The 27,313-nt window shown below is 36.2% G+C and overlaps 1 protein-coding gene across 5 annotated transcripts in view; it reads left to right on the forward strand.

Annotated features, from left to right (window-relative positions):
- The window catches only part of NOVA1 (NOVA alternative splicing regulator 1), a 464,491-nt gene that overhangs the window by 284,010 nt on the left and 153,168 nt on the right, over positions 1-27,313 (forward strand). For 2 of the 5 annotated variants that reach the window (XM_050799750.1, XM_050799751.1), the window contains exons 1-2: positions 24,587-25,097; positions 26,118-26,261. In XM_050799750.1, the coding sequence (XP_050655707.1) occupies positions 25,073-25,097; positions 26,118-26,261 (169 nt within the window). In that variant the 5' untranslated portion in view covers positions 24,587-25,072. Of the gene's footprint in view, positions 1-23,372; positions 24,380-24,586; positions 25,098-26,117; positions 26,262-27,313 lie in introns of those variants that run through there. The other 3 variants (XM_050799748.1, XM_050799754.1, XM_050799749.1) reach the window with 3 other exon arrangements.

Genomic DNA, 27,313 nt, shown 5'->3' on the forward strand with positions numbered 1-27,313 from the left:
CAAGCTCCAATAACAATTTCCTTGCTATCTTACAGCTGCTATTAACTGTTTCTTTGAGGCTCCTTTGGCTGATAGCCACTGACTGGTCCCAAAGTCAATGTCACATATTTTAGGCTTTTGTTACAGCAGTGCCCCACCTATAGTTATCAATTTCTGTTATAGTTACCTATTGCTGCAAAAAAATCCCCACACTTAATGGCTTAAAATAACAATTGATTTATTGTCTATCATGACTTAAGGTTAACTTAGCTCAGATGGCATCTTCTACTCCACATGTCAGCTGAGGCTACAATCATCTGGAGGCTCAATTGACCCAAAATGCTAATATGTAGGCTTTAGTTATTAATTGCTGTACAATATATTACTCCAGAACTTGGCAGCTTGAGAATACAAAAATTTATTATCTTGCAGATTTCGTGGATCCAGAATCGAAGAGAAGCTTAACTGGGTGGTTCTGTTTCAGGGTCTCTCCTATGGTTGAGTCAAGTTATCAGCTAAATTTTCAGTCATTTGAAGTAAGATAGACTCATTTCATGTATTTGTAAGTGCGCCTCAGTTCCTCCTCAGATAGACCTCTCCACAGGCCACCTGAGCGTTCTTAGAACATAACAGCTGGCTTCTCCCAGAGGGAGTGATCTGAGAGAGGGCTACCAAGATGGAAACCACAGTGCATTTGATAATGTAATCTTGAAAGTGACAATCATCACCTCTGTGGTATTCAAACAAACTAACACTGACACAATGTGGAAGAGAAATACACAGGGATGTGAATACCAGGAAGCAGCCTTTATTGGATGCCATATTGGAAGGTGGCTACCAAAATTACCCACTCATGGGGTTGTCAGTGCTTAACATACCTAGGATGCTTCTGTTCTCATCTTTGTGATTCCTCTGTCTGCCTTGGGCTTCTCACAGCATGCAGGCTGAGTTCTAGGAAGCAGCAAGTAGAATCAAAAGTTTTGACTATCTCTAACAGTTAAAAAGATGGTTTTTATAATCAGTCCCTTCATTTTTGGTCTGGCCAATTACAAGTACAGAAGTCCTTCAGAATCCTGCAAATTTAACTCTATATGGTTCAAAAGCTGGGAATTACACAAGCCTGGTAGACTACTCAAATTTCCATTCCTAGCTGAGAAGAGTTTAGGACATATATATAATGCTCTTGGTATGAATGCCCTAGACGTTTATGTTACTCAGATGGAGCAAACAGCTACGTTGTGTACTTTTTCTTTATGATTAGTAGTCTGCTTTGGGTTCAGATTCACATTCTAACTTCCTGTTAGCAAATCCTACTCAGTCTTCCAGCTTACCTAATCCTAATCTACTTCTCTTTTCTAGAAACATACCTATACCCGTGGGTTTGACGGAGGTCTAATTTGAACTCAGATGAACTTTGACATTAAATTTGGCCATTTTTTGGATACCACTACTAGAGTGCTTTCAGCGGTCACATTACTCTCCATGGATAGCATTGTTAACTCAACTCCTACCTGATACTGTCATGCTTCAGATGCTCTGTTCACCCACCTTGGAGTCACATCTCAAACCCCTCTTTTATTCAGGCCTGACTTAATCACCTGTCTTTAATGACCTGCCTTTGCGGAAAGCACTGTACTCAATCCTGCTCATTTAAAAAAATGGAAAACTGTTAATTTAGGTGTGCTGTTGGCAGGGACCATATTTTTTTCACGACCTTTGGAAAAACTAATGTTGTATGGAGGGTTACCTGTAATCTATAAAAGTTAACACCAAAAGCCAGCAGCATGGCATTTGACATTTGGTGCTAACATCCTAAGCAAGCTTACATTTTTTTTTCTCTGTTCAAAACACTCTTCCTATGGATTTGTATGCCCCTGGCATTTTTTTCATCATGTAAAAAGCACTATGAAAGTGTTTTCAGAGTTTGGTATACGTTTGAACTTTCAGCTTTCAAAAATCTATCTAATTACTATCATTTTTTATCTCTTCCATTAAGCTAAATGTTTCATATCATCACTCAGAACCAACCCAGTAATGATCTAGATTGCCAATTCTCCCATTACTCATTCAAGAACACTCATTAGTCAGAAACTATGGTGTATTTTTAATATATTATTTCCAATAGTAGTATCATATTTTAATACAGAATATGGTACTATTTCAGATGCAAGGTGTTTTGTAAATATTAATCTTCAAATATACTGGTACTTCATAAACCTAAAAATGTAAATGGAGCTAATAAAACATTGCCCAACTTCTCACAAAAATCATCCAAAGCAAAATTAGGATATCACTGATTTCATCTCCATCTGTGACCCTGAACAACAAAATCAAACTTTTCTTAAGGAATTATATAGGCTACTCCACAAAATATTATTCAACCTATTTTATGGGCTGCTCTTTGTCAGGATTATTGTTGATGGATTTAAAAATAGTTTTATCTGTGAAAGATGGAATACACGGAGAAGAATATATAAAACATGTAAGGACAAGTTATGGTATATTACCATGAACACAGACATATCCATTATTTGGGTTAAGAAATAAAACGCTGCCTGTTAAAAGCCCTCTATTTCTTGAGTACATTTCTCTTTCTTCTCCACTACACAGAGATAGTGGAGAAGAGACCATCACGATCCTGAGTTTCATATTAATCATTTCTTAGGTTTTCTTTATATTTTTACAACCTATGCATGGATTCTTATAATTTCCATCAACTCTTCACACTTTGCATTTAACATAAATTGTACTATTCTGACTTGCTTCTTACATTCAATAATATACTGAGAGATTCGTCTTTGTCGATGCATTTGGCTATGTTTCATTAATTTTCTCTGCTCTACAGGATTCTGTTGTATGAATATATTAGAGTTTATTCTTTTATAGTTTATGGATATTCCATTTTTTCCTTTTTTTTCCTGTTTCACTTTACTCAGTAATGCTAGAGCAGTGGGAATGGGCTTGGACAACCTCCACAATCTTAGTGGTTAAAACATCAAAAGTTTATTTGTTGCTCATGTTATGTTTTCATCTTAGATAGGGGGTTGAGTAGGGAGAGTCTCTCCTTCACATTATCCTCCCTAAGAATATGCTGCCAGTCACCACAAAAAGTGGGGAAACACCTCCTTCATCACTCATTGCTCTTAAAGTCTCCCACTTGAAAAGTATAGAGGTTACATAGTCACATTTAACTTTTAGGGTGTGGTAAACATTTTAGTGTAAGCCCAGAAAAGAAGAAGAAGAAATATCTGTGAATAGTCTAAACGTCTACTATGAGCTATTTTCTTTTTTAAATTAATTTCAACTTTTATTATAGATTAAAGGGTACATGTACAGGTTTGCATGATGCTGAGTCTTGGTGTCACAACCATTCTATCACCCAGGCAGTAAACATAGTACATAACAGGGAGTTCTTCAGCCCACATCTGCTCCCTTCCTACCTCCCTCTGCTGTTTTGTAGTCCCCAGTGTCTACTGCTTTCATCTTTATGTTCAGGTGCATTCAATGTTTAGCTCCCACTTATAAGTGAGAACACATGGTATTTGGTTTTTCGTTCCTGCATTAATTTGCCTAGGATAATGGCCTTCAGCTCCATTCGTGTTGCAGCAAAGGACATGATTTCATTCCTGTTTATGGTGGCATAGTATTGCGTGGTCTATATGTACCACATATTCTTTCTCCAATCCACTGTTGATGGGCATCTGGGTTTATTCCACATCTTTGTTGTGGTGAATACAGCTGCAACAAACATTTGAGTATATGTGACTTTTTGATAGAATGAATTATTTTCCTTTGATTATATACCCGTTAGATTGTTGGGTCGAATGGTAGTTCTATTTTATTAATAAGTTATTTGAGAAATCTCCAAAATGCTTTCCACAGTGACTGAACTAGTTTGCATTCCCTCCAACAGTGTATAAGCATTCCCTTTTCTCCTCAGCCTCACCAACACGTCGTTTGTTGAATTTTTAGTAATTTTTAATAATCCAATTGGTGAGATGGTATCTCATTGTGGTTTTGATTTGCATTTATCTGATGATTAGTGATATTCAGCATTTCTTCATATGTTCATTGGCTGCTTGCATGTCTCCTTCCGAGAAGTGTCTGTTTATGTCCTTTTTAATTGGATATTTTGTTTTTTTGCTTGTTGATCTATTTAATTTTCTTGTAGATTCTGGATATTAGACATTTGTCAGATGCATAGCTCGGGCATATTTTCTGCCATTCTGTAGATTGTCTGTTTTACTCTGTTGGTAGTTTCTTTTGCTGTGCAGATGTTCTTTAGTTTAATTAGGTCCCACTTGTTTATTTTTTGTTTTTGTTGGAATTCCTTTTGGGACTTAGCCATAAATTATTTGCCCAAGCCTATGTTCAGAAGAGTATTTCCTAGATTTTCTTCTAGGATTTTTATAGTTTGCAGTCTTATTTTAAATCTTTGACTCATCTTGAGTTAATTTTCATATATGACAAGAGGTAGGCATCCAGTCTCATTCTGCATATAGCTAAACAGTTATCCCAGCACCATTTATTAAATATGGAGTCCTTTCCCCATTGCTGATTTATGTTGATTTTTTTCAAAGATCAGATTATGGTAAGTGCACAGGTTTATTTCTGGGTTCTTTATTCTGTTCCCCTGGTTTATGCATCTCTTTTTATACCAGTGTAGTGCTGTTTTGATTTACTGTCACCACATAGTATAGTTTGAACTCAGGCAATGTGATGCATCTGGCTTTGTTGTTGTTGCTGCTGTTGCTTAGAATTGCTTTGACTATTTGAGCTCTTTTTTGGTTCCAAATGAATTTTAGAATAGATTTTTTTTTAATTCCATGAAAAATGATATTGGTATTTTGATAAGGATAGTGTTGAATCTACAAATTGCTTTGGGCAATATAGCCATTTTGACTCTCTTAATTATTCCAATCCACGAGCATGGGATATTTTTCCATTTATTTGTGTTGTCTCTGATTTGTTTCAACAGTATTCTGTAGTTCTCCTTATAAAGATCATTCATCTTTTTTGTCAGATGAATTCCTAGGTATTTCATTTTCTTTGTGGCTACTGTAAATGGGATTGCGTTCTTGATTTGGCCCTCAACTAGCACATTATTGGCACATAAAAATGTGAAAGATTTTTGTACATTTTTTGTATCCTGAACCTTCACTTAATTTATCAGTTCCAGGAAACTTTTTGGCAGAGACTTTTGGGTTTTCTAATTCTACAATCGTATCTTTGAAAAAGAGAGAGAGCTTGACCTCTACTTTTCCTATTTGGATGTATTTTATTGCTTTCTATTGCCTGATTGCTCTGGCTAAGACTTTCAGTTCTATGTTCAATAGGAGTGGTGAGAATGGGTATCTTTGTCTTGTCCCAGCTCTCAAAGGGAATGGTTCCAGCTTTTGCCCATTCAGTATGATGTTGGCTGTGGGTTTGTCATAGTTGGCTCTTACTATTTTGAGGTATGTTCCTTCAATACCTAATCTGTTGAGGGTTTTTGTCATGAAGGGATGTTACATTTTATTAAAGGCTTTTTCTGTATCTACTGTATCACTGTGGTGCCTAGGCTGGTTTCAAACTCCTGGCTTCAATTGATCTTTGTATGGTTTTTCTTTTGGGTTCTGCTTATGTGGTATATCACAATGACTGATTTGTGAATATGTTGAACCAACCTTGCATTCCAGAAATAAAGCCTACTTGATCCTAGTGAATTAGCTTTTTGATATGCTGCTAGACTCAGTTTGTTAGTATTTTGTTCAGGCTTTTTGCATCTATGTTCTTCAGGCTTTTTGCATCTATGTGCTTCAGGGATATCGGCCTTTTACACCCACCAGAGAGGATAAGAGTACCATTGCTTCGTATCCTGACAAATCTGTTATTATCAGAAATTTACATTGCTTTAATCTGATAGATATGAACTCTCTTACTATGACTTAAATTTAATTTTCCTGATTAATAATGAGGTTGAACATCTTTCCATATTATATGTAGTAATTCCACTACTTGAAAAATATTTTAAAACTTCATTCTGCTTCATCTACAAAAGTATAACACCTGTCTGAAAATAGTTGCTCATTCTATATGGACTATTAAACAACATACTAAAGGGTACTATAACTATTAGTTCAGCAAAAATGGTGACTTGGGTACATTTAATTTGAAGATATTGAGAAACACTGATCTAAAAATAGTAAAATAAGGGCTACACATCATGATATAGCTGGCTTCACTGTAAACGTTGCATATTTGATACTTCCCAAGCAGTTTGCATCTGTCTAAATTACAGTGAATGTATACCTGAAAGCTTCTGAATTCTTACATATTAAGGATGCAACTAATAGGTCATTAAAAAGTAGTAGAGATTCATTTAACAAATATTTTTCAGATATATATTCTGGCCATCTATTATGTTGAAAAATGAAATGAAATGATGACCTAGCCAGATACAAGCTCTGGTACCTTGGATTTTATAATCTAATAGTGGTAATACATTTAAATGTCTAGCATGTTTTCTGTGGAAGCACTCTTAATCTCTCTGAACTGTATTTACTGGCCACACCAATGTTCATTTTTGAGGACACTTTTATCAGAATTAAGATGCAAGAAAGAAGCAACCTTGTAACATACCATAAGGTAAAATTTTGCACATCTGGTTGGGAACATTTCAATATTTTTCATGATCTCTAGCATCTCCACCAAATTCTCAAAACAAAATAAAACAGAATGATGAAACTCAGAAAATTAAATGTCTATGCCAAATAGTCTACCCCAGAGGCTGGATAATATGTGTTATGAAATAAAATAAAAGATATTTTGGTGATCTCAGCATTTTGGGAGGCCCAGAAGGATCAACTGAAGCCAGGAGTTTGAAACCAGCCTGGGCACCACAGTGAGACACCACCTCTATATATATATATAAAAAAAAAAAAAAAAAAAAAGAAAGAAAAGAAAATTACATTAACCAGGTATGGTGGTATGCCTGTGGTCCCCATTACTTGGAAAGCTGAAGTGAGAGGACCACTTGAGCCCAATAATTCGAGGCTCCAGTGGGTCATGACTGTGCCACTGCTCCAGTCAGCCAGAGTGAAAGAGCAAAAACTTTTCTCTAAAAAAATAAAATAATAAAAAAGATATTTCCAATTTTTAGGTAATGCAACTCCAGAAAGCTTGGAATCTCTACTCTAAGGTAGAGAATTTTATTTTCTTGTCTTACTGCAGCTGCTGTAGGACAAAGCTGCCATGGACAAAACATATTATTTTCTACCCTACCATTCACCTGAGACTTCATGGTGGAAAGAGTACAAGTATACATCACGATAATTTCCTGCTTCAATAGTTCCATATATCTCTTTCAGAATTAAATATATTTTAAGAAGGGAGGGAACAAACAGCAAAGTAATCTCTAGTTTAAGTAAACTGTTTATTAATCTTCTAAGTATTGTCATCTTTGGCTAGTTGGTAATTGAACAATAGTTTTTAAACTACTGTATGTGACTTCCTAGTACTTTGCAGAAGAGCCTCTGGGATTCTGCATACTTTGGATTTAAATTTTTGAGTTTTGAGTAAAAATACTTTTATCATTTCAAAGTCATGTTAAGAGTGTATGTCATAAACCTCATTTTAACATGTTAAAAGCAGGATGCAGTGGCTCACATCTGTAATCCCAGCACTTTGGGAGGCCCAGGCAAGAGGATCACTTGAGGCTCAAAGTTTGAGACCAGTCTGGGCAACATAGTGAAATCCCAGCTCTATAAAATTAAAAGAAAATTAGCTGGGTTTGGTAGTACACCTATAGTTCTAGCTAATTGGGAGGCTGAAGCTGCAATGAGATATGATAATGATTGCACTCTAGTCTGGGAGCCAGGGCAAGACTTAACCTCTAAGGGGGAAAAAAAAGAAAGGTGGCTCACGCCTGTAATCCCAGCACTTTGGGAGGCCGAGACGGGCAGATCACGAGGTCAGGAGATGGAGACCATCCTGGCTAACACGGTGAAAGCCCGCCTCTACTAAAATACAAAAAAAATTAACCAGGCATGGTGGTGGGCGCCTGTAGTCCCAGCTACTTGGGAGGCTGAGGCAGGAGAATGGCGTGAACCCGGGAGGTGGAGCTTGCAGTGAGCCGAGATCGCGCCATTGCACTCCAGTCTGGGCGACAGAGCGAGACTCCGTCTCAAAAACAAAACAAAACAAAACAAAACAAAAAACAAAACAAAACAAAAAAAAAGCAAAAAAAAAAAAAAAAAGAAAGGATTTTGTAACTTCTTATTTTTATTGAAAAAGGGGGTTCCATTTAAACCATAACACATCTATCTAATTTAACTTTTATCTTCAGTGTTTGTTGAATGTCTAAATAGCTTTCTTTGTGTTAGGGTGAAATATTTGAGGAATTTTAACTATTAATAATGGTGCTTATTAAATATTCCATTTAATTGGTATTCAAATTTAAATGGAATACTTTCCTCTGTATTTTCTCCACGAAAAATATATAACCCAATGCTTGTCCTTGTCTTTATTTGGACATTATACCAATCAAGGGTGGACATTTACTCACTTCAGAAAGCTTAAGGATCTAAAACTATAAAAATGTACAAATTCCAATAAACATACTTTTAAAACAGGATGCTAAATTTGGGTGACAAGGAATCCAAAGCCTTTTTTATTAATCCAGAGGAAAAATTTATTTTCATTCTATATTAACAGTCCTAACAAATGGGATAAACATATTCACTGAAATTGCAGGTAGACAACATAATGAGTGAAGTAACCCATTAGAAGTGTGAGTGGTAGGAATCAGTTCAAGGCCCAGAGCCTATGCCCTGACTAAACAGACAGCTGCTATTCAGCTTTGGCCAAGCACTGCTACATGTGAATGTGGAACCAGAGTTCCTAGATTATGTGAATTTTCATAAGGGCACTGAAAACAATATTTTTAAAATATAAAATCTACCTATGTTTAAATATTAGCTCTCAAGATGGAGACAGTGCTGGTAAAATAAAACAAGGCAGCCAGCCTGTAACCTATCAACTGTATAAATCTAACTCCCTCAAAATACCTCAAAATTGCCTTGGCAAAACAATTTGGATCAACAGAATGATACATTTTGGCCTCTATGTAATTGATTCTGGCTTTCAATTATTTCAAATAATTTTATTTTATATGTATCATAGGGACATATTAATATTTTCTGCATTATGAAAGAATATATTCAATATCTAAATCTACATAAAGATTCCAGCATCACACATTATGTGTAAGTCACTTAAGTATTTACAAATTTTTTGATAAATATCTATTTCAATATACTTTATTCTTCTTTCATTGACCGCCAATAATATATTAAAATTAATATATTATTGTAAGTTAGTATTCTCCCATAAAGCAATAGATTTCAACTTAACTCTTCAATTCCTCAGAAAAGAATTAGAGATAAAATTTCCTTGACTTCTTACCCATATTTCATAATATTTTCAAATTACTGTTATAGAAAGTCAGAACTATAAGTATTCTCAAAACGGTTTAATAAACTCCTTTATATTATAGATGAATAAGATCCCAAAAGGTGAAGTGCTTGTCCAATGTCACAGAGATAGTCAACAAAATGGCTGAGAATGCAAAGAGCATAAAGTTAAGACATAGCATTTAATATTCCAAATTGAGTTACGAAAAGATTGAAATACATCTTTTCAGAAAGACCATGTTGGAAAATATACTATATAGAGAATGTTAAAATATATACAACTGGTATAGATACAGACATCCCTGAGTGAACTTTACTAGGAAGTCTTTAAAAGGGAGGTCTACTGAAATAACTTTTTAATTTAGGTCTATGAGGTCTGCTGAAATAACTTTGCCCTTATTTTCACTGGATATCTCCCAGTATTTTGGTTATTATTATATATATTGGTAGAGCAGTTTTCAAGTTGTTAACCTAAAACGAAAGAACTCTAGATGGGTACTGTTTGTGAGCATTTGGGGAATTTCAGAAAGGCCTGTGGTGGTAGACAGAACTAGTGTCCTTAACTTCAGTAGTAATTAAACTCAGAATCTGTCATTCATCTCAGCTTTGCAAATAAGCTGAGAAATTCAGAGATTTCTCATTGACAGAGAAATGGGAATTTACTGGGCAGTTCAATAGAAAAGGGGTTTTAGAAACTGTAAAAGATGAGAACTCTGCTTCTGGCTGTCAGAAGAGCTGACAGGATTCAGACGGGTTCCAGCAGGGAATGATGGCATTTTCTGTCAGAATCACAGAGCTGCTTGAGAGACCAGGACTGGATATTAATGTAGCCAGTGTGAATTTGCTCCACATACTAAGTTGCATGCTTTGTGTTCTAAAAAAGACTCAAATCATATTTCGAATTCCCTCTCTTTAGAGTAGAAAAAAAAATTATACTTTTTGTATTTAATGAAGGGGACTCTTTTTCTCCCTAGAGATATCCAAGGATTTAGTGGAGTTGTAGTCAGTACCTGTTCAGAAATTGAATGTAAGGATGAGGATATGGGCTGGTCTTTACTTAATGGCAATTGTATCTTTACCATTAATCCTTATGCTACATAATGGTGTTATTGAGGCTAGTCTTCTACTATATGTTGGGCACTGGTCTACTGACAGGCTCATTAACTCCACCATGGTAACAGCACTTGCTGAATATATGCTCAGCCACAAACACCTATAGCACTGCTCTGTAGTTGCAATGCTAGGAGGCTGGTCTTTTCCAGCATGTAGGACTAGCTTCACAACCAATTAGCTTCACAACCATCCTTTGTCTAAAAATAATTCAGACAAAGGATGAGCTAAGTAGGTGAGAGGTAAAAACGAGATCATGGGATCGGGGTGTGATGAAGGGTTGTGCTAACAAAATATGCAATCTTTGGGATTGGTTGAGGGAATATAGGACCATGTCTATGACTTACATAATTGGTTTAAAGTATACAAACTATATAGATTGAAACTGGGGTTGAGGAGGGAGAGCTGGAAATAAATTTGCAAATAAAACTGAGAAACTTATTACCTAGATGTGGGGATATCCCAAGTCTATCTCCAGCTAACAAAACTTGGATAGGCATGCTGCCTTGGCATATTTGAAGTAAGAAATAGGAAGCATGCCTTGGTGTTTCATAAACACGTATTAACTAAGCCAATTCATGGATACATTTTAGTTGTTAGTATATAGGAAAGAGATTAAATTTTAATTTTTCTGTGCTTTCCATTTTTTGTTAGTTTGTACCTAATTTCTATTTTAAAAATTCCTATCTTTCCTTAGTTTAAGAGGCAAAATGTTTTCTTAGACCAAAGGCCAGGCATAAGAGAAATGTGAGTTGTTGTGTAGTTTAGTATGGTGGGAGTAACTTTCATTTTGGCTTTGCATTTTAGAAAGAGCTAATAGAACACGGAGGTGAAAATGTAGAATGGAAAAGTTCGGAACACTTAAAATATTTATCCTTTGTCATCCCAGGCTTTTTCCTTATGTAGGGTAGCAGGACTTCTGGGGAACAGAGTATAAAGAGGGTATATAAAACTATATATCAGAATCCTCCTATGAGTGTCCAAGAATTTTTAGAGGCTCTGGAACATACCATTCATATAGACATGAATAACGTTATTCAAGATAAAAGAGAATCTTACCATCTTTTTTTCATCTTTATTCTCCATTTTTTGTCTTCCTCTCCTAGTACCAATAAAAACCTTTTCTAAATCTTAATTTAGAAATAGAGTATGCTAAAAGAGCAAAGAAAGAAGAAAATAAAAGGAAAATAAAAGAAATAGAGTATGCTAATATTCAAGTCATTAATAAGTTATAACTACTGTATACTAGACTCTGATACCTTCCATAACTCATAAGAATAGTTAACATTGTACTGGAACAACTGGATTTCCACATGCAAATAAATGAAATGGGATCTCTGCCTCATATCATATACAAAAATTAACTCGAAATAAATCAACGACCTAGCTATAAGATCTAAAATCATAAAACTGTTAGAAAGATACAGGAGTAAATCTTCATAACATTAAATTTGGCAATGGAATCTTAGATGTGATATGAAAAGCAAAACAAAAGAAAAATAAGTAGGACTATTAAAATTAATAACTTTTATATATCAAAGGATATCATCAAGAAAATGAAAAGACATTTAAATTTGGAGAAAATATTTGCAAATCCTATATCCAACAGGACACTAATATTCAGAACATGTAAAGAATACTCACATCTGAACAACAAAAAGTCAAAAGCCTAATTTAAAAATGGGCAAATAACTTGAATAGATATTTTTCAATGAAAATATACAAGTGGCCAATAAACACATAAACACATTTTAAAATGCTCAACATCATTAGTGACTAAGGAAATAAAAATCAAAATCCATAGAGATCCCACTTCATACCTACTACTATAGTTATAAAAACAAAAACAAAACAAAAACAAGTGTTAATGATGGATGGACAGAAATTGGAATTCTTGTACATTGTTGATAGGAATGTAAAATGATGCTGCTTCTGTGTAAAACAGTTTGTTCTTCAAAAAGTTAAACATAGGATTACCACATGACCCAGCATTTCCCCTGAGTATGTATATATCGCCCAAAATTGAAAATAGACATTTACAAAGATGTTTGCATACCAATGTTCCCTGTAATATTATTCATAATGGCTAAAGGGTAGAAACAACTCAAGTGTTCATCAACATATATAAACAGTTAAACAAAAACATGATATTACCTATGATGGAAAGTTATTCAGCCATAATGAGAAATGAAGTTCTTCCATTTGCTACAACATGGATGAACCTTGCAAACATCATGCTAACTGAAACAAACAAGGCACAAATTTGCAAGTATTGGATGATTCCACTTGTATGAAATATCAAGAACTGGCAAATTTGTCTGCATGAAGGGAAAATGAGGAGTTATAACTTAAAGGGTAGATATTTTTATTAGAGGTGATAAAAGGTTTTGGAAATAGAAAGTGGTGAAGATTGCATAACATTGTGAATATAATAATGCCACTGAATTGTACACTTAAAAGTGGTTAAAATGGCAAATTTTATGGTATACATATTTTGTCACAATAAAAAGAGAATACCATAGCTAACATTTAGCAAACATTTAAAATATGCCAAGCTCAGTTATAAGCAAGCACTATTACATTAACCCATTTGATCTTCATAACCCTAATACATAATATTAGGATTACGCCTACTGCTATAACAAACAGCCCCCAAAATTTTAGTAGCTTAACATAGTAGATATTCCCCCTCCCCGCTTTGCATACTAGTCCAATGAAGGCATTTTTGGTCATAGGCAGCCTTCTTTCATATTATGGTTCAGGGACTAGTAGCCTTATTTATTGTTTACTACTTCCAGCTGATTGAAATATTATGAAGGGGAAAATATTATGAAGAAAATATTATGAAGAAGACACAATAATTTCTTTAAAACCATGAGCCTTTAGTAGTGTACAGCAATTCAACTTCCATTCTCTTAGTGAGAAATAGTCATGTGGTCATACCTGAATGCATGGGAAGCTCAGAAACTTAGTGCCTGACCAGGCAGCCATCCTTCATTACACTGTGCAAGGGAAAGTATAAATTTTGATAGATTGCTTATTTTCTGTAGCAAAGGCAGGTGACATTATTCTGATTTTACAGGTGAAAAAACTGAGCCACAAAGGGTGGACATCTTTCCCAAGGTCACATGGTAGGTAAGAGGACAATACACAAACCCAGATAATCTGATTTGATGGTGTATACTTAATTACTACACCCTACTACCTCATGCTACAAAAGCTTTTCTACAAAATGGTAATGGTATATAATACTGCTTCTCATCTTCATCTTTCTGACATCTCCCTAATTCATCCTTCTTCTTCAAATATGAAATGAGTGAAGAAATAATCTTTCAAGAATTTCCACAAATGCATTACTAACGCATCACGAGGATATATATTTTGTGTTCAATGAAAACATATTTATTGTATTTATCTGGCCATTCTACAATGATAGAAGAAAGAATACTACATACACATACACACACAAAATGCTTCTGTTTAGCTTTTAATTCCTGTCAAAATATTATTTAACGAAAAGTATTAATATTTTCTTTAATAAATTATGTGTTTTACATTAGGTGTAACCTTTATAAACATGTTAAATTCTTGTCCCAAATACTTGTATCACGGTATAATCTCTTTGTAGAGAATAAATAATTAGAGGATTCTGGAAAGATGGTGCAGCGTATTGGGGGGAGTTGCATTTTTTTTTACTCAGGTAAAATTCAGATAACATGAAATTAGCTATTAACCTTTTTAAGGTATACCACAATTCATTGGTACTTTTTACATTCACAATGCTGTGTAACTGTTACCTCTATCCAGTTCTAAGGCATGTGGATCATTCCAAAAAGAAGACTTAAATCCATTAAGCAGTCATTTCCCATATGCCACTTCCCCAAGCCCCTAGAATCAGTCCTTCTGTCTTTATGGATTTATCTATTCTGTATGTTTCATGTTAATGGAATCATGTATCATGTGACCTTTTGAATCTGACTTCACTTAACATAATAGTTTTGAGGTTCATTCATGTTGTAGCATGTGTAAGTTCTTAAGTCCTCTTTATAGTTCAATGATTTCGAAGTGGATGACTATCACATTTTGCTTATTCCCTCATTAGTTGATGGAGATTTTGGTTATTTCCACTTTTGGGCTATTGTAATACTGTTATATGAATTTATGTAAAAGTATTTGTTTGAAAACCTGCTTTAAATTATTTTGTGTGTATATCTAGGAATGGAATGGCTAAGTCATATGAGAATTCTATGTTTAACTTTTTAGGGAACTACCAAAGAGGATGGCTAGAATACACAGGGTAGCAATGTACTGAGAGAAAAGAGCTCCACAAAAAGAAAACTTTAGAAATCTGAACGAGTCCCTTTGAGTCTTCAGCTAAGTACTAATCAGCACATGCAATGGAGAAAACTACTTAAGGATTAGAGGTGACAGCACCTGGTGCTCACACAGATCTGGAAATTGTTCTTGTTCCCACCACCCACAGTGGAAAACCTCATAATTTATTATGCCTCAGCTGTAGTATTCAGAGGATATTCCCTCAGTTATACAGCAAAACTAGCCCATTATTAAATGGTGATCTGGTCCCACCTAATAAAGCTTAGAAGACCCCAAAATTCCACTTTCTAAAGAACCACATCCCTTGAGAAAGCTCAAGAATATTTATAGGAACACAGAAATATCCAGCATCTAACAAGATAAAATTCACAACAACTGGTATCTTATAAAAAATTACATGTAGAAAAGCAGGACAATTTGATCCATGTTAAAGAGAAAAAGGAAATAGCCAAAATCATACCAGAAATGACACATGGCAGAATCAATAAATAATGATAATTTTTTGTTTAACTGTCTTCCATGAGCTCAAGAAGGTGGAGGATTTATTGAACATATTAAGTAGATTCTTGGAAGGTATAGAAAAGACCCAAACTTAACTTTTCACATGAAAACTATATGTTTAATGTTTCTGAGATAGGTAGTGTATTCAATTTACTTGATCTTTATGAGTAGAAAATTCTAGGTCTAGTGAATACACAAATTTTGATAATTTGACTAGAATTATCAAAATAAAGTCATGGCTGCTGTATTAGTTCATTTTCATACTGCTATACAGAATTGCCCGAGACTGGGTAACTTATAAAGAACACAGGTTTAGTTGACTCACAGTTCAGCGTAGTTGGGGAGGCCTCAAAAAACATACAATCATGGTGGAAGGTGAAGGGGAAGCAAGGCACCTTCTTCACAAGGCAGCAGGAAGGAGAAGTGCTGAGTGAAGGGGAGAAAAGCCCCTTATAAAACCATCAGATCGCGTGAGAACTCACAGTTACAAGAACAGCATGGGAAAAACAGTCCTCATTACTCAGTTGCCTCCACCTGGTCTCTCCCTTGACACATGGGGATTATGAGATTGTGGGAATTACAATTCAAGATGACATTTTGGTGGAGACACAAAGGCAAACTGTATTAGCTCCTGTGAAATTCTGGACAAACCCTGAAAGTTTGTACCTGGAAGGAAGTATTTAAGGAGTTAGTTACCAAAGTGACTAGTTCCTCTTGAAAGCTGGAGACTCCAAGCACATTTGGGCCTGCAATTTCTCTCCACTCCCCCTCTATCTTCCTGACACTGAGTTTGCTTAGTCAGTGCCCACAATTGTGTAGTCCAGTTCCCTTACTATTACTCTGTTACTATTTATCTACATTAAAAAATAAAAATTAAAAATATGTGTATATATCTATTGGCTCTATTTCTCTGGTTTCTCTAGTTGAAACTTGATTGATGTATACCTAAAAAGATTTGAGACACACCAGGCAGTTGCAATACATATATTTTATTAGGGGAGAAGTTTGAACAAAATGTAAAGTAACTTTATAAGACCGTCAAGGAAATTTAAATACAGATCAGATATTTGGTGATATTAAGGAGTTTTGTTAATTATTCTCCATCTAATAATAGTATTTTAGTTTTTCAAAAAAGTATATAATACTTTTGAAGAAAAATGATGTGACAGAATTTGCTTCAAAGTATCCTGAGGTAAGGGTTACAAAGGAAACAAGATGGGTGAGTTGATAGTTTTGAATGTGGATATATGGTACCTGGGACTCATTATACCTTTTTGAATATATTCCAAATTTTCTATAATGAGAAGGTAAAATGAAAAACTAATTTTTTTTTACTAATTTTTCTACCGCTATTACAGAATTAGAACAGCTCAGTTTCTTTTAGTCTCCCTCATTCTATCATACAAATAAACACACATACACACACACACACACGCACACCCTCTGTATATATACATATGCACATATACATTCACATGTAAATGGTATTTTTTAATAAGTAAGCTCAATTTGCTCTCAATTATATGAAATGATACATGGATACAATAATTTAGAATTATATTATGTAAATTACACACTCACAACTTAGCATGGTTATGACTACATAGGGAAACTAAAAGATTAAATATTAAGGCAAAATCTAGGAGTGATTATGTTTTTCACATCCCAATGGTTTATGGTAATGCATTTTTTAAAATATACAAGGATGCCAATTTGTTATTGTACTTATAAACACGAATAATCTTGTTATAACTTTTTATTATTTGACCTGTAATAAACACTTGAAATAGCAAACTACATTAGAAAGGAGCTTGACCAGAGGCATTAAAAGCTTATCAAGAAGTCAAGAAATACTATTGGTTATTTGAGTAGTAGGAAGTAAACAGATAAGAAATCTGAATAATCCATAATGCAAACTATTCCCTGATGCCATCTGTGTGTTTACTATTTATCATTTGAAGCTGTATTTCATAATATTTATAACATCTCGTTTATTATTTCTTCAATTCACTGCATCTTCCTATATATAGTACTTTTCAATGAAGGAGCTATCCTATCAAAATGATTGTTTCCATGTTTACATGTGAAAAGATACATTAAAAAATTTATATTCTATCAATTCCTATGTCCATTTTTGATCTCTGGCCTTAGCTCTAGCTAAGAACATCATGGAAGGTAGAAGATGTGATGAGGTACTAATTTATTACACCACAACGATGGCATAAGAGTGAACTGTGATAAATATTTCTACTATTTACACAAAGAGGAATTGCAACGTCAGGTACTCTTATGAATCCACAAGATCTTATGGTTAAAATGGAAAGGTCTACAACAAAAAGTCATAGCTCTTGAGTATTATTAGGGTGACCATATAATAATCTAAGTTAGGACAATTTTGAGGGTATTAACAATTGTTCTGGGACATCTGGCATAAGCCAGGACCATCTGGGGGCAATTGGACTTGGAGTCACTCTAGGCTTTATCAGAATACAGTATATATGGTATACAGCCCAAGTGATTTAAACTTGGTTGACAAAACATATAAATACTAGTGAATTATTGCTTCGTTAGTCTACTTTTGTAGTTCTTTTTAAAGATTTTTTTTTCTTATCCTTTTATATCTTAACCTCTTTATCTTTCATTGTTTTACTCCAGAAATTTTTCACATCCGAATGGTTTAAAAGATGCAACTATCACATTTTGAATTGTGGTTCCAAGTAAATTTATTTTCAACTGTAGATTTTAATAAGTATTATTGTTTTTAAAATGCAAAATTAAAGACAATAAGTATATTGAATATATTCTTTATATTAATCTTGTTTTCCTTTGTATTTATTTTTCACTGTGCCTAATGGTGCATCTTCAAAATGTGTACTGCCAACTCTTTTAAAAATACATGGTAAGGTACATAGTATGTACTTTGATTTTGATAATATTCTTTGTTAGATTCTACAAATAGTAGAAAAAATACTATTTTTTTTTCAAGAAAAAGAAACTGACATAGCATTTATCAAGTCTCCTGCTATATAGATGGGAAAATTAAAATTCAGAGAAGTTAAGCTACTGTAAGTCACAAAGTTAGTGTGTGGAAGAGTCACAACCAGATCATCAATTCAAGGTTCCCTTTTTAACTATTTTGAAATAATTTTAGACTTAAAAAGGAGTTGCAAATATAGTAGAAGTTCTCCTGTACCCTTCACCCAGCTTCCCCTAATGTTTACATAACCATTATACAATTATTATGAAGTAATATTAGTTCAGATTTATTGCCTTTAAGTCAAGTGTGTAAAGTATGAAATGATATGTTTCATAATATTTAGAAAAAGTGCTAGAAAAATTAATGATCCATTAGAAACCAGGGAAGCATATTCAGTGCCAAAGAATTTAGTATTCTTTCTAATCCTAACATATCTATTAGGATGACATGTTTACAAATGGAATATTAAGATTTGAGGACTTTGAGATAGTATAGAACACATTTATGTCTCTATATAAATTAGTGTGAGCTTTCATACTTTTATAAACATATCCACCAATAGAGAATTTATTATTATTATTGAGTACAGAAACATAAAAACTGTTTAATTTTTAACAAGTTAAAGTTCAATAAATAATTTTTCCATTAGTGAAATCTTAGAAAATTATTTCTAATCAATATGTATCCATATGTCTATTTAGAGAACTTGTTATAAAAGAATTGGGATAGGTCATGTATCTTTTGGATTATATTGCCTCCTGTTTTCTTTGTGCTACATTAAACAGTAACAACAACAACAATAACAACAACAAAATCAGAATACTGATTCTTCATAACTTATATCTTAAAAAACTAAAAATTTGTTTGTGAAGAGCCCAGAGAAAACAAATTATTCAGGCTTTTTACACTCAGTGCTTGGTTACAATATTTGAATTATAGAAATTATAAAGCCTTCTTTTTTTAGTACTTTCAGTTTTCCAAATTATTTCATTATCCTTACTATTTGATTCCTAAAAATACCTTGTATTAACAGTCTTCTTATTTTCTTTTTCCCTAAATTTAGGTCGATACTTCTAACAAACTGGTAGAGCCTCACTCATATGTGTATGCTCTATCATTTTCATGCCCACTGGCCTGATTTTCCATCACCGTGGGGATGTTCTGACACCAGGAAGTGTTAATGCCCCAGCGTTTCCAGCCTGTGTAGGGGCAGAGCAGACTCCAGTGGCCAGAGAAAGTGCTCAGAAAAAGATGCAGTGCTCGCAGTTGAAGACTGGCCAGCATGAACTGAGTTAAGGCCACTAGGAATAGATCTCAACCAATGGCTGAAGGGAGCTAGTATATATAAACCTCAGCTTTCTCACACTTCCAGTGGGATAGTTCTAGGGCTAGTGTTTTAAACTGGCTTCAAGAAAATCACAGTGAGATTAAAAACAATGACAACTTGCTTGGTAATTTAAACTTTTTTTTTTTTTTTTGCTTTCCTTCCTTTCCCTGCCTCACTTCCCATGTCCTACTTCTTCCTGAAATTATTTCCAAAATACACTACTTGCACTTGAATCTTTAAGTCAGGGTCTACTTCTGGTGAGACACAAATTCAGAAAATGTTTTCCCAAAGCATTCAAGAGACATTCAAGTAGTGGGAGTATTTATGTTTTGTATTATGTTTTGAGTAAGTAACAGGATCGATTGTAGGAAAAGCAGGAGCATGGACACAAAGTGAGAGTAGGGTTATCTGTGGATATCAACTATCTGTCTTTTGTCTTGAAAGCCAATCATTGTTCCTGAAAATAGAAAATCTTATGTCTATGTTACTTAGTCTGAAACAGGAAGAAAAGAAACTCTCTCAATAAAAGACAATAAAGACCAGGGATTTTGTTCTTTATCTTAATATCATTTTCTATCATGGTTGCTTATATTTGTAACTAACACAAGTTGTAGGCTGTCTTAAGGTGTTATAAATATTATTAAATTAGTAGAGCTGAATTGCTTTGTTAATTAAAAAATAAAATTGTATTTCTTTTGGGAGAAGTAAACGGTCAAATGCTTCTATTATATTTTTAAAAAGTATATTCTAACAGTTTATTTGTAGCATAAAAGGTATATCATACCAAATATTAATAAATTGAGATCTACTATACATTTTTATTTATTCGGTTTTATTAGCTGGTATAAAATGCAGAAAACAAAGGGTAAAATGTTTGTTATGTCCATTTAATCAGAATTATAGAGACATGCAATAAGAATGATGTAGAAGTATAATTAAAAAAATACTAAAAAATGGAAGGTTAATTAGAATGTATTCTCTGATAATCTTCATTGTCCAAATTACTAATAGTTCGTAGCTGACTGATACTTTGATGTCTGACTAGGTCTTGGTATAGTCTCTGTGATTCCTGGCATATCATACCTAAGTTACCATTCATCATCCCACCCACATTAAAAATTATATCTACCATTTGTGGGCCCCATGGAGTGATAGGTATAACTATTTAAACATTAAGTCTGAAGAAAGAAATAAGAGAAGGGTCAAATAAATACTACAAGAATACAGTGTGACTTTTATGTAATAGCATGTATCTGTAAAGCAATTTAACTTATAAGCTCTTTTTCAACTTAACTGATGCATGGCAATGACAAAGATTTTCTAAACTATGTTAGAAATATTTTATTTTTAGAGATTTGTTAAACTAAGGTTTTCCAATTCTAACTTCAGTCTTTCACCAGTTCAAAATTACATTCTACTGAATACTTTGCTCAGGCTTTAATGTAATATGTTTGAATTATCTGTCCTTCAACTATCTTTGTCCACTGTCGTTTACTATTTTAAAACAAATCTAGTGCTAAATATCAGCCCTTTTGTAATTTTTCATTTAAAAATGTCCTTACATAATTTTATACACTGAACACTTTGTACAACGTCTGGCATCAGCCTTTTACTATCTTGAATGCCACATACTCATCCCAAACCCTTTTTCCTCATCACAGTTCCATTTGTACCCAATTGTATGTTTAATTCCTCTTTATTTTGGTCATGAAGGCTATATGGTGGTTTCCTATTACATTACACATCAGATGAAAATTTTGGACTTTGGTTAATAGACCTTTTCCAATATGCACTAACTTACCTGCTTTCCTTTTCTTTCAGCTCTCAGCATACCTTCTTCACTGATAGAGGCAAACGTTTTTTCCGTAGTCCAGATGAACTTTTAGTTCCAAACTAAACGCTATTCTCTTTCTCATTCAGTGGACTGATACCTCTCATTGCATAAAAAGCACCAGAAATCCCAATGCCTCCTAGATGATTCTTCCAATAAGGACGCTATGAGGAGCGTTAGTATTCCTTGCTATTGCTTATTTAATCTATCAGGAATTAAATTTTATTCTATTCACTTTGGTTATTGCTTTAGATATGCATATATTCTTTGTTAGAATATCATAGTTACAGTGAAGTTCCTTCTTATGCTAGCTTAGTATGAAAGCCATCTTTCTGGTTCAATTGTTGTAGTGGAAAGTATAGGGAACGAATATCTTCATTCTACAAATCTAGTGAATATGTTTATCCTTTTTACAGCTTAGAATACATTGCCATAGTCTCTCTCGTTTGACTCCCAAGAATGGTGGAAATTGGTTGGAGTCTCAGTCCCTGTTTTGAGTGGGAGGGAATCCGGAGTTCTAATGTATTGCAACATTTAGGAGAGCAGCCTTGCAGTCAGGAAGACCTGAGTTTGAAATTACTACAGTGTTTAGAGCTGTGTAACTTTGGGTAAATTTCTAATATCTTTAAACCTAAACTACCTCATAAAATGGGTACAGTAATAACTACGCGACATACTGCATGTAATTGACACAGCATGCAAAGTGGATTGTTTGCCACGTGGTAAGCACTTAATAAATGGCAACACGTTAAGGGATTTGCCCAAGATACACTTGTAGAACAGCCTACAAGGACGGGAAACCAAGAAAGATTTCAGACTCCGAAGCCCATGCTTTTCTACCACCCTGCTTCCTAGAACACTGAGTTAATTAGACTACTAACTTGATGAATGACCTTGAGCAAAATACTTCACCGAGTCAGTTTACTCATCTGTAAAATGAGGGACTTGATTTAGATAATGCCTAATGTCCTTTCAGAGTCTATTCCAGCTGCATTAGATGTTTTATTCGGTGTTGTAGGGTTGACGTTCAGGTCCGTGATATGTCCAAGATCTGTATAATCATAAGCTGTGCACATGGCAATGAATTTTATTCCGACACTCGTATTTCTGTGTGCACACTCAGCTGTTGCCTGTCTTTAGTCTGCCTACCAGCGCCTTTTGAAGGGAAGACCCACACCTAGCTTTATTTATTTATATCCTGGCTTGTTCCCCAAAGGATTTATGGCGGCGAGTGACACTCTAAGTCCCCTAATGGTGCCACACAGTGCGATTATGAAATCCTCTTTGGATGAAACCATCCCGTAGAAAATCGCCGATGAGTGAGATGCTAACTAATTAATGTCTTTCACCCAACTCTTAAAAATAAAAACTAATGCACCTAGCTAGAAGTCCTGGAAGCATACAGTGCAGGCTCTCACTCCAGCTCTGACGCTGTCCCACCCGTTGTCAACGGTCACTCGAATGCCCTTCTTAGACCAGCCAAAATTATCGCCGCTCCAGTACCAGCTGGACCAAGATCCCACCCCGCCCCTTCGCAGCCCCTCATCACCCAGGCTTCCTGATTGGGAAGGGGCCCGAAGAACCTTGCTCACATTTCCATTTTATTGGCTGGCACGGCTGTCAGTAATCTCTCCTTCCCGCCTTCCAGCCTAGCGCGTTTCGTGGACCCCTTGGTTTCTGCGACAAGCCGCTTACGTTTGCCTGAGCCGTGTTGCCGGGGACCGGCGACCTTTCACCCCTACCTTCCCCAGGAGCGCCCCGGCCCCCGCTCCCTCCCCAACCGGCGGCGCGCGCCCTCACCGCGCACGCGCTCCCCTCTTGCGCGCACACGCCCGCGCACACACACTCCCTCACCCCCGCCCGCGGTGTTCCCCCTCACCCCCAGCTGCCCCGTCGGCTGAAGCATCGGCGCTGGGAGGCGGCGGCGCTGCTGAGAGGCAGGGACCCGAGCGCGAAGTGTGTGGGAGTCTACGAACTCAACCCCTCTCTACCCTCCCCTCACAGCCACCCCCCTCCCTCCCCGCCAGCCCCCCCCAACAAGCGGGAGAAATAATGAGCGAGACCGGGCGGCAGCAGCAGCAGCGCCTAGCAGCCCAGGCAACGGCAGAACCGCTCCGGCAGCGGCGGCGGCGGCAGCACCAGCAGCGGGAGCGAGCGCAGCGCTAGCGCGGCGCGGGGACCGCCGCGCTCCTTCCCGGCTCCTGCCCTCCTCTGCCGCTCGCTCCTTTCTCGACATCCACCTCCTTCCCCTCCTCCTGCTCATTCACTCTTTCCCTCACTCTCCCCTCCTCCTCGGCTTCTCCCCGCGCCCCGCCAACCCTCGCGCTCTCCCACTCCCTCTGCCCGTCCTCCCCGGTCCCCTCCTCCCGCTCATTCACTCGCCCCTCTCCCTTCTCCACTCTCTCCCCCTCTCTCCTTTCTTCTTCTTCTTTCACCCTCCGTCTCTCACACCCCCTCCATTCCCCTGTCTCCTTTCTGACACTGCACTGCAGCTGCTCCTCAGCCCTGCCCCCTCCCCAGTGAGAACAAACCAGCAACATTGCTTTTTTTCTTAAAGAGATTTATATTGATCCGATTAAAAAAAAAAAACCTTAAGAAACCCCAAACGCAAAAAAAAAAAAAAAAAAAAGAAAAAAGAAAAAAAAAGGAAAAAGAAAAAAAGAAAAAGAAAAGAAAAAGCCAAAACAAAAGGGAGAACCTTCTCCCGGTAGCAGCGGCAGGAACTGCAAACATGATGGCGGCAGCTCCCATCCAGCAGAACGGGACCCACACTGGGGTTCCCATAGACCTGGACCCGCCGGACTCGCGGAAAAGGCCGCTGGAAGCCCCCCCTGAAGCCGGCAGCACCAAGAGGACCAATACGGGCGGTGGGTATCGCTTCCACCTCCCCGCTGGCCCCATCCCCCGCCGCCCGCCCCTGCCTCCCTCCCTCTCGCCGTCCTCCCTCCCTCCCTCCCGCGGCCCGGACACCTCCAGCCCGAACCCGGCGGCTCCTGCGCCCCTGCCCCGCGCCCCCTCCCCTGCACCTGCCCCGCTCCTAGGTGTCCCCTACACATTTCCATTTCTGTGTTTATCATTCATCAAAATGGCGACCAGTTTTTCGGAATAGACCTATCTTTCCATTTAATCGGTCCAGAGGTTGACCATGTAAATATCCTAGACCTGGGCAAGGCGGTCCATTCAGGAGGAGGAGGAGGATGACCCCGGAGTGAGGTGATGGCCGCCCGAAGATGCGCGCTGCGTTTAACAGTCTGATAAAATAAATAAATAAATGGCACTTGGGTAGCGGATTGCGAATGATTGGGGCGCCGGAGAGTTTTTCCTCTCTCCATCCTCTTGCTTTGGGCCACAAGTAGTATGCAAAATCTTGATGAGTGCATGCCCTTACCGCACTTAGATTGTCGGTGCAAATATTTCATTGATTTGTCTTCAGGGGGGTGCATACGAGGTTGGGGGTGTCTGGAACGGTGACTTGTTAGTTAACATCCTGCGCTTCCTTGGAAGATGAGTTTTAACGGGACCGATATCGCTTCTTCATTTGCACTGGAGTCATCTTAACAATGCACCCAATGCATCGAAGCAGAGGTGAATTTATCTCCAGCATATGCATTGTAGACGGATGGGGGTCTTTTGAGTGGCACACCGCAACATTTGGAACATTCATTCACATTAAGAAAGCTGGATTTACCGGGGTGTCTCCTGTATAAGACGTGATCAAGTTGATGGAAATTAAAGTTTGTGGAGTTGGCTTTATTTTCTAAAACATTTCATTTTATTTTTCCTGGTTCTTCGACTCCCTCTCCGTTTTAAAAGTTGTGATTATTTTGGGAAAGGAACATTATCTGTTTTGTCACTTTTAATAGTATTTAATGTAAATGACTCCTAAGCTTTTTAGTATTGGCAAAATTCTTCTTAAGGTCCTTTAATTAATGAGCTTAAAGGAGCTCACGGTAGACTAAGAACTGCTAAAGAAATGCACTAGGATTAGTTAGATTTGCCAGTCCACCACACTGAGTTATTTTCTGGCAGTTATTGAAGACTTGGAATACACCCCACAGTTTGAGTGGATTATTTGGTAGGAGAATGGTTGTTTTGCGGACTTTAAGTAGGATATAGGCAATGGCTAATTGTAGTCCTTATGTGTCTGTTAATGACAAATAAATACAGCTCATCACTATTTACAGTCCTGGGCTTTTCTTCTTTTTCAATATGTTAAGTGAAGGTTCGTCATCTTATAAATCTCTGAAGTTTTGTTAAAGGGTCAGTTCATTTCATTTTGCCACAGATAGAATTGGAAGATTTCCATGTTTGGAATAACAACTGGAATTTAGTCACCAGTCTTTACAGTGCTGCAAAATAATAGAATATGTTTATATTTTAATTCCAAGCTTTGAAAGTATAAATCCTATAAAATGGGAAACATTTTGTACATATTTGTTTTTCAGTGTAATTGGCTTATTTTCATTCTCAAAACATGTTTAACTTCGTATTTCCTGCAGTTATATACCCAGTGCTTTAGTTGCTGTTTTTCTCTCTTGAGGGTGGAGAGGGGATACAAAGTTTGAAATACTGTGTTAACCGAGTATATTTCTTTGCATTTTTCAGAAGACGGCCAGTATTTTCTAAAGGTTCTCATACCTAGTTATGCTGCTGGATCTATAATTGGGAAGGGAGGACAGACAATTGTTCAGTTGCAAAAAGAAACTGGAGCCACCATCAAGCTGTCTAAGTCCAAAGATTTTTACCCAGGTAGGTGCAATGGTGAAGAGATTGTTTGATGAGCTCCCTACAGGAAGGAAAGATCTACATGTGTTGTATGCTGTCTTGAAAGAATTTTTAAACAATACTGGAGACTTTATTTAGATATTGCTTTATTGGAGTATGTTGTGGAAAAATTTTCAGATTATTTCTATTTTTGATTATGCCTTTTTCCTATAATTGTTGTAGTGTGTATGTGAATTAGACCAGTTGCAAGATGATTCGGGTATTTCTGAATAATTCTTACTAGCAAAAAAATTCAAAAATTTCAAGATAGAAACCTGGACATCTGGCATCAGGAAATAGGGTTCTTCTGAAGTTTTCAGACATCATTGTAATGACAATTAGCTTAGAGTGAATTCCGAAGAGGGGGGTAGGGAGGCTTCTTAAAGAATGGACCATTTACTTCTGAATCCATTATGTACCTCTTTCTGCTTCATTGCTTTGTTTGTTGGCCTTGGAGTGAAGTAAAGAGGACAAATGTTGCCTCTTCAGATTTTTTTAAATATTTCAGTTTTAATGCAATTGATATAAGGAAATTTATACTGTTATGCAAGAAGTAAAATAATGCTTCAGAATTCATGTTAACTTAAGAGCTAAATTTGATTAAATATGTTGACAGTTAGTGTAGTACAGTAACCTACTGGAATATGGGAAGTTTCCTGGGTGGTATAAATTTTTTGATTTTTACTTTCAAGTATGCCTTCTTAAGTGTTAAATAGTTCTGCATGTCCATCTTTTTCTTTTTCTTTTTTATATTTTGCTAATCACTGTATGTATTTAGGTTTAAGAGAAAAGTCTCTGTAATTGAGTAGTACATTTCCTAGATAAAACATTATCAGCTGATTTGCTTTTATTTAAATCTAGCTTTCTGCGATTTTTTTTAAAGGTTATTTTATCTTTATGGCTATCAAAAACGTTAATTCAGTGCTGAGGGAACCAATACTGCTTTAATTTTTTTTCTTCCTGGTGGAAAAGAAAAGCTGATTTGCTTTCAGTGATCTAATTCAGTAAGAGTTCTTTAATACAGCAAAGACATCTGG

This window comes from Macaca thibetana, chromosome 7, assembly GCF_024542745.1.
Source record: "Macaca thibetana thibetana isolate TM-01 chromosome 7, ASM2454274v1, whole genome shotgun sequence".
Classification (NCBI taxonomy): domain Eukaryota; kingdom Metazoa; phylum Chordata; class Mammalia; order Primates; family Cercopithecidae; genus Macaca; species Macaca thibetana.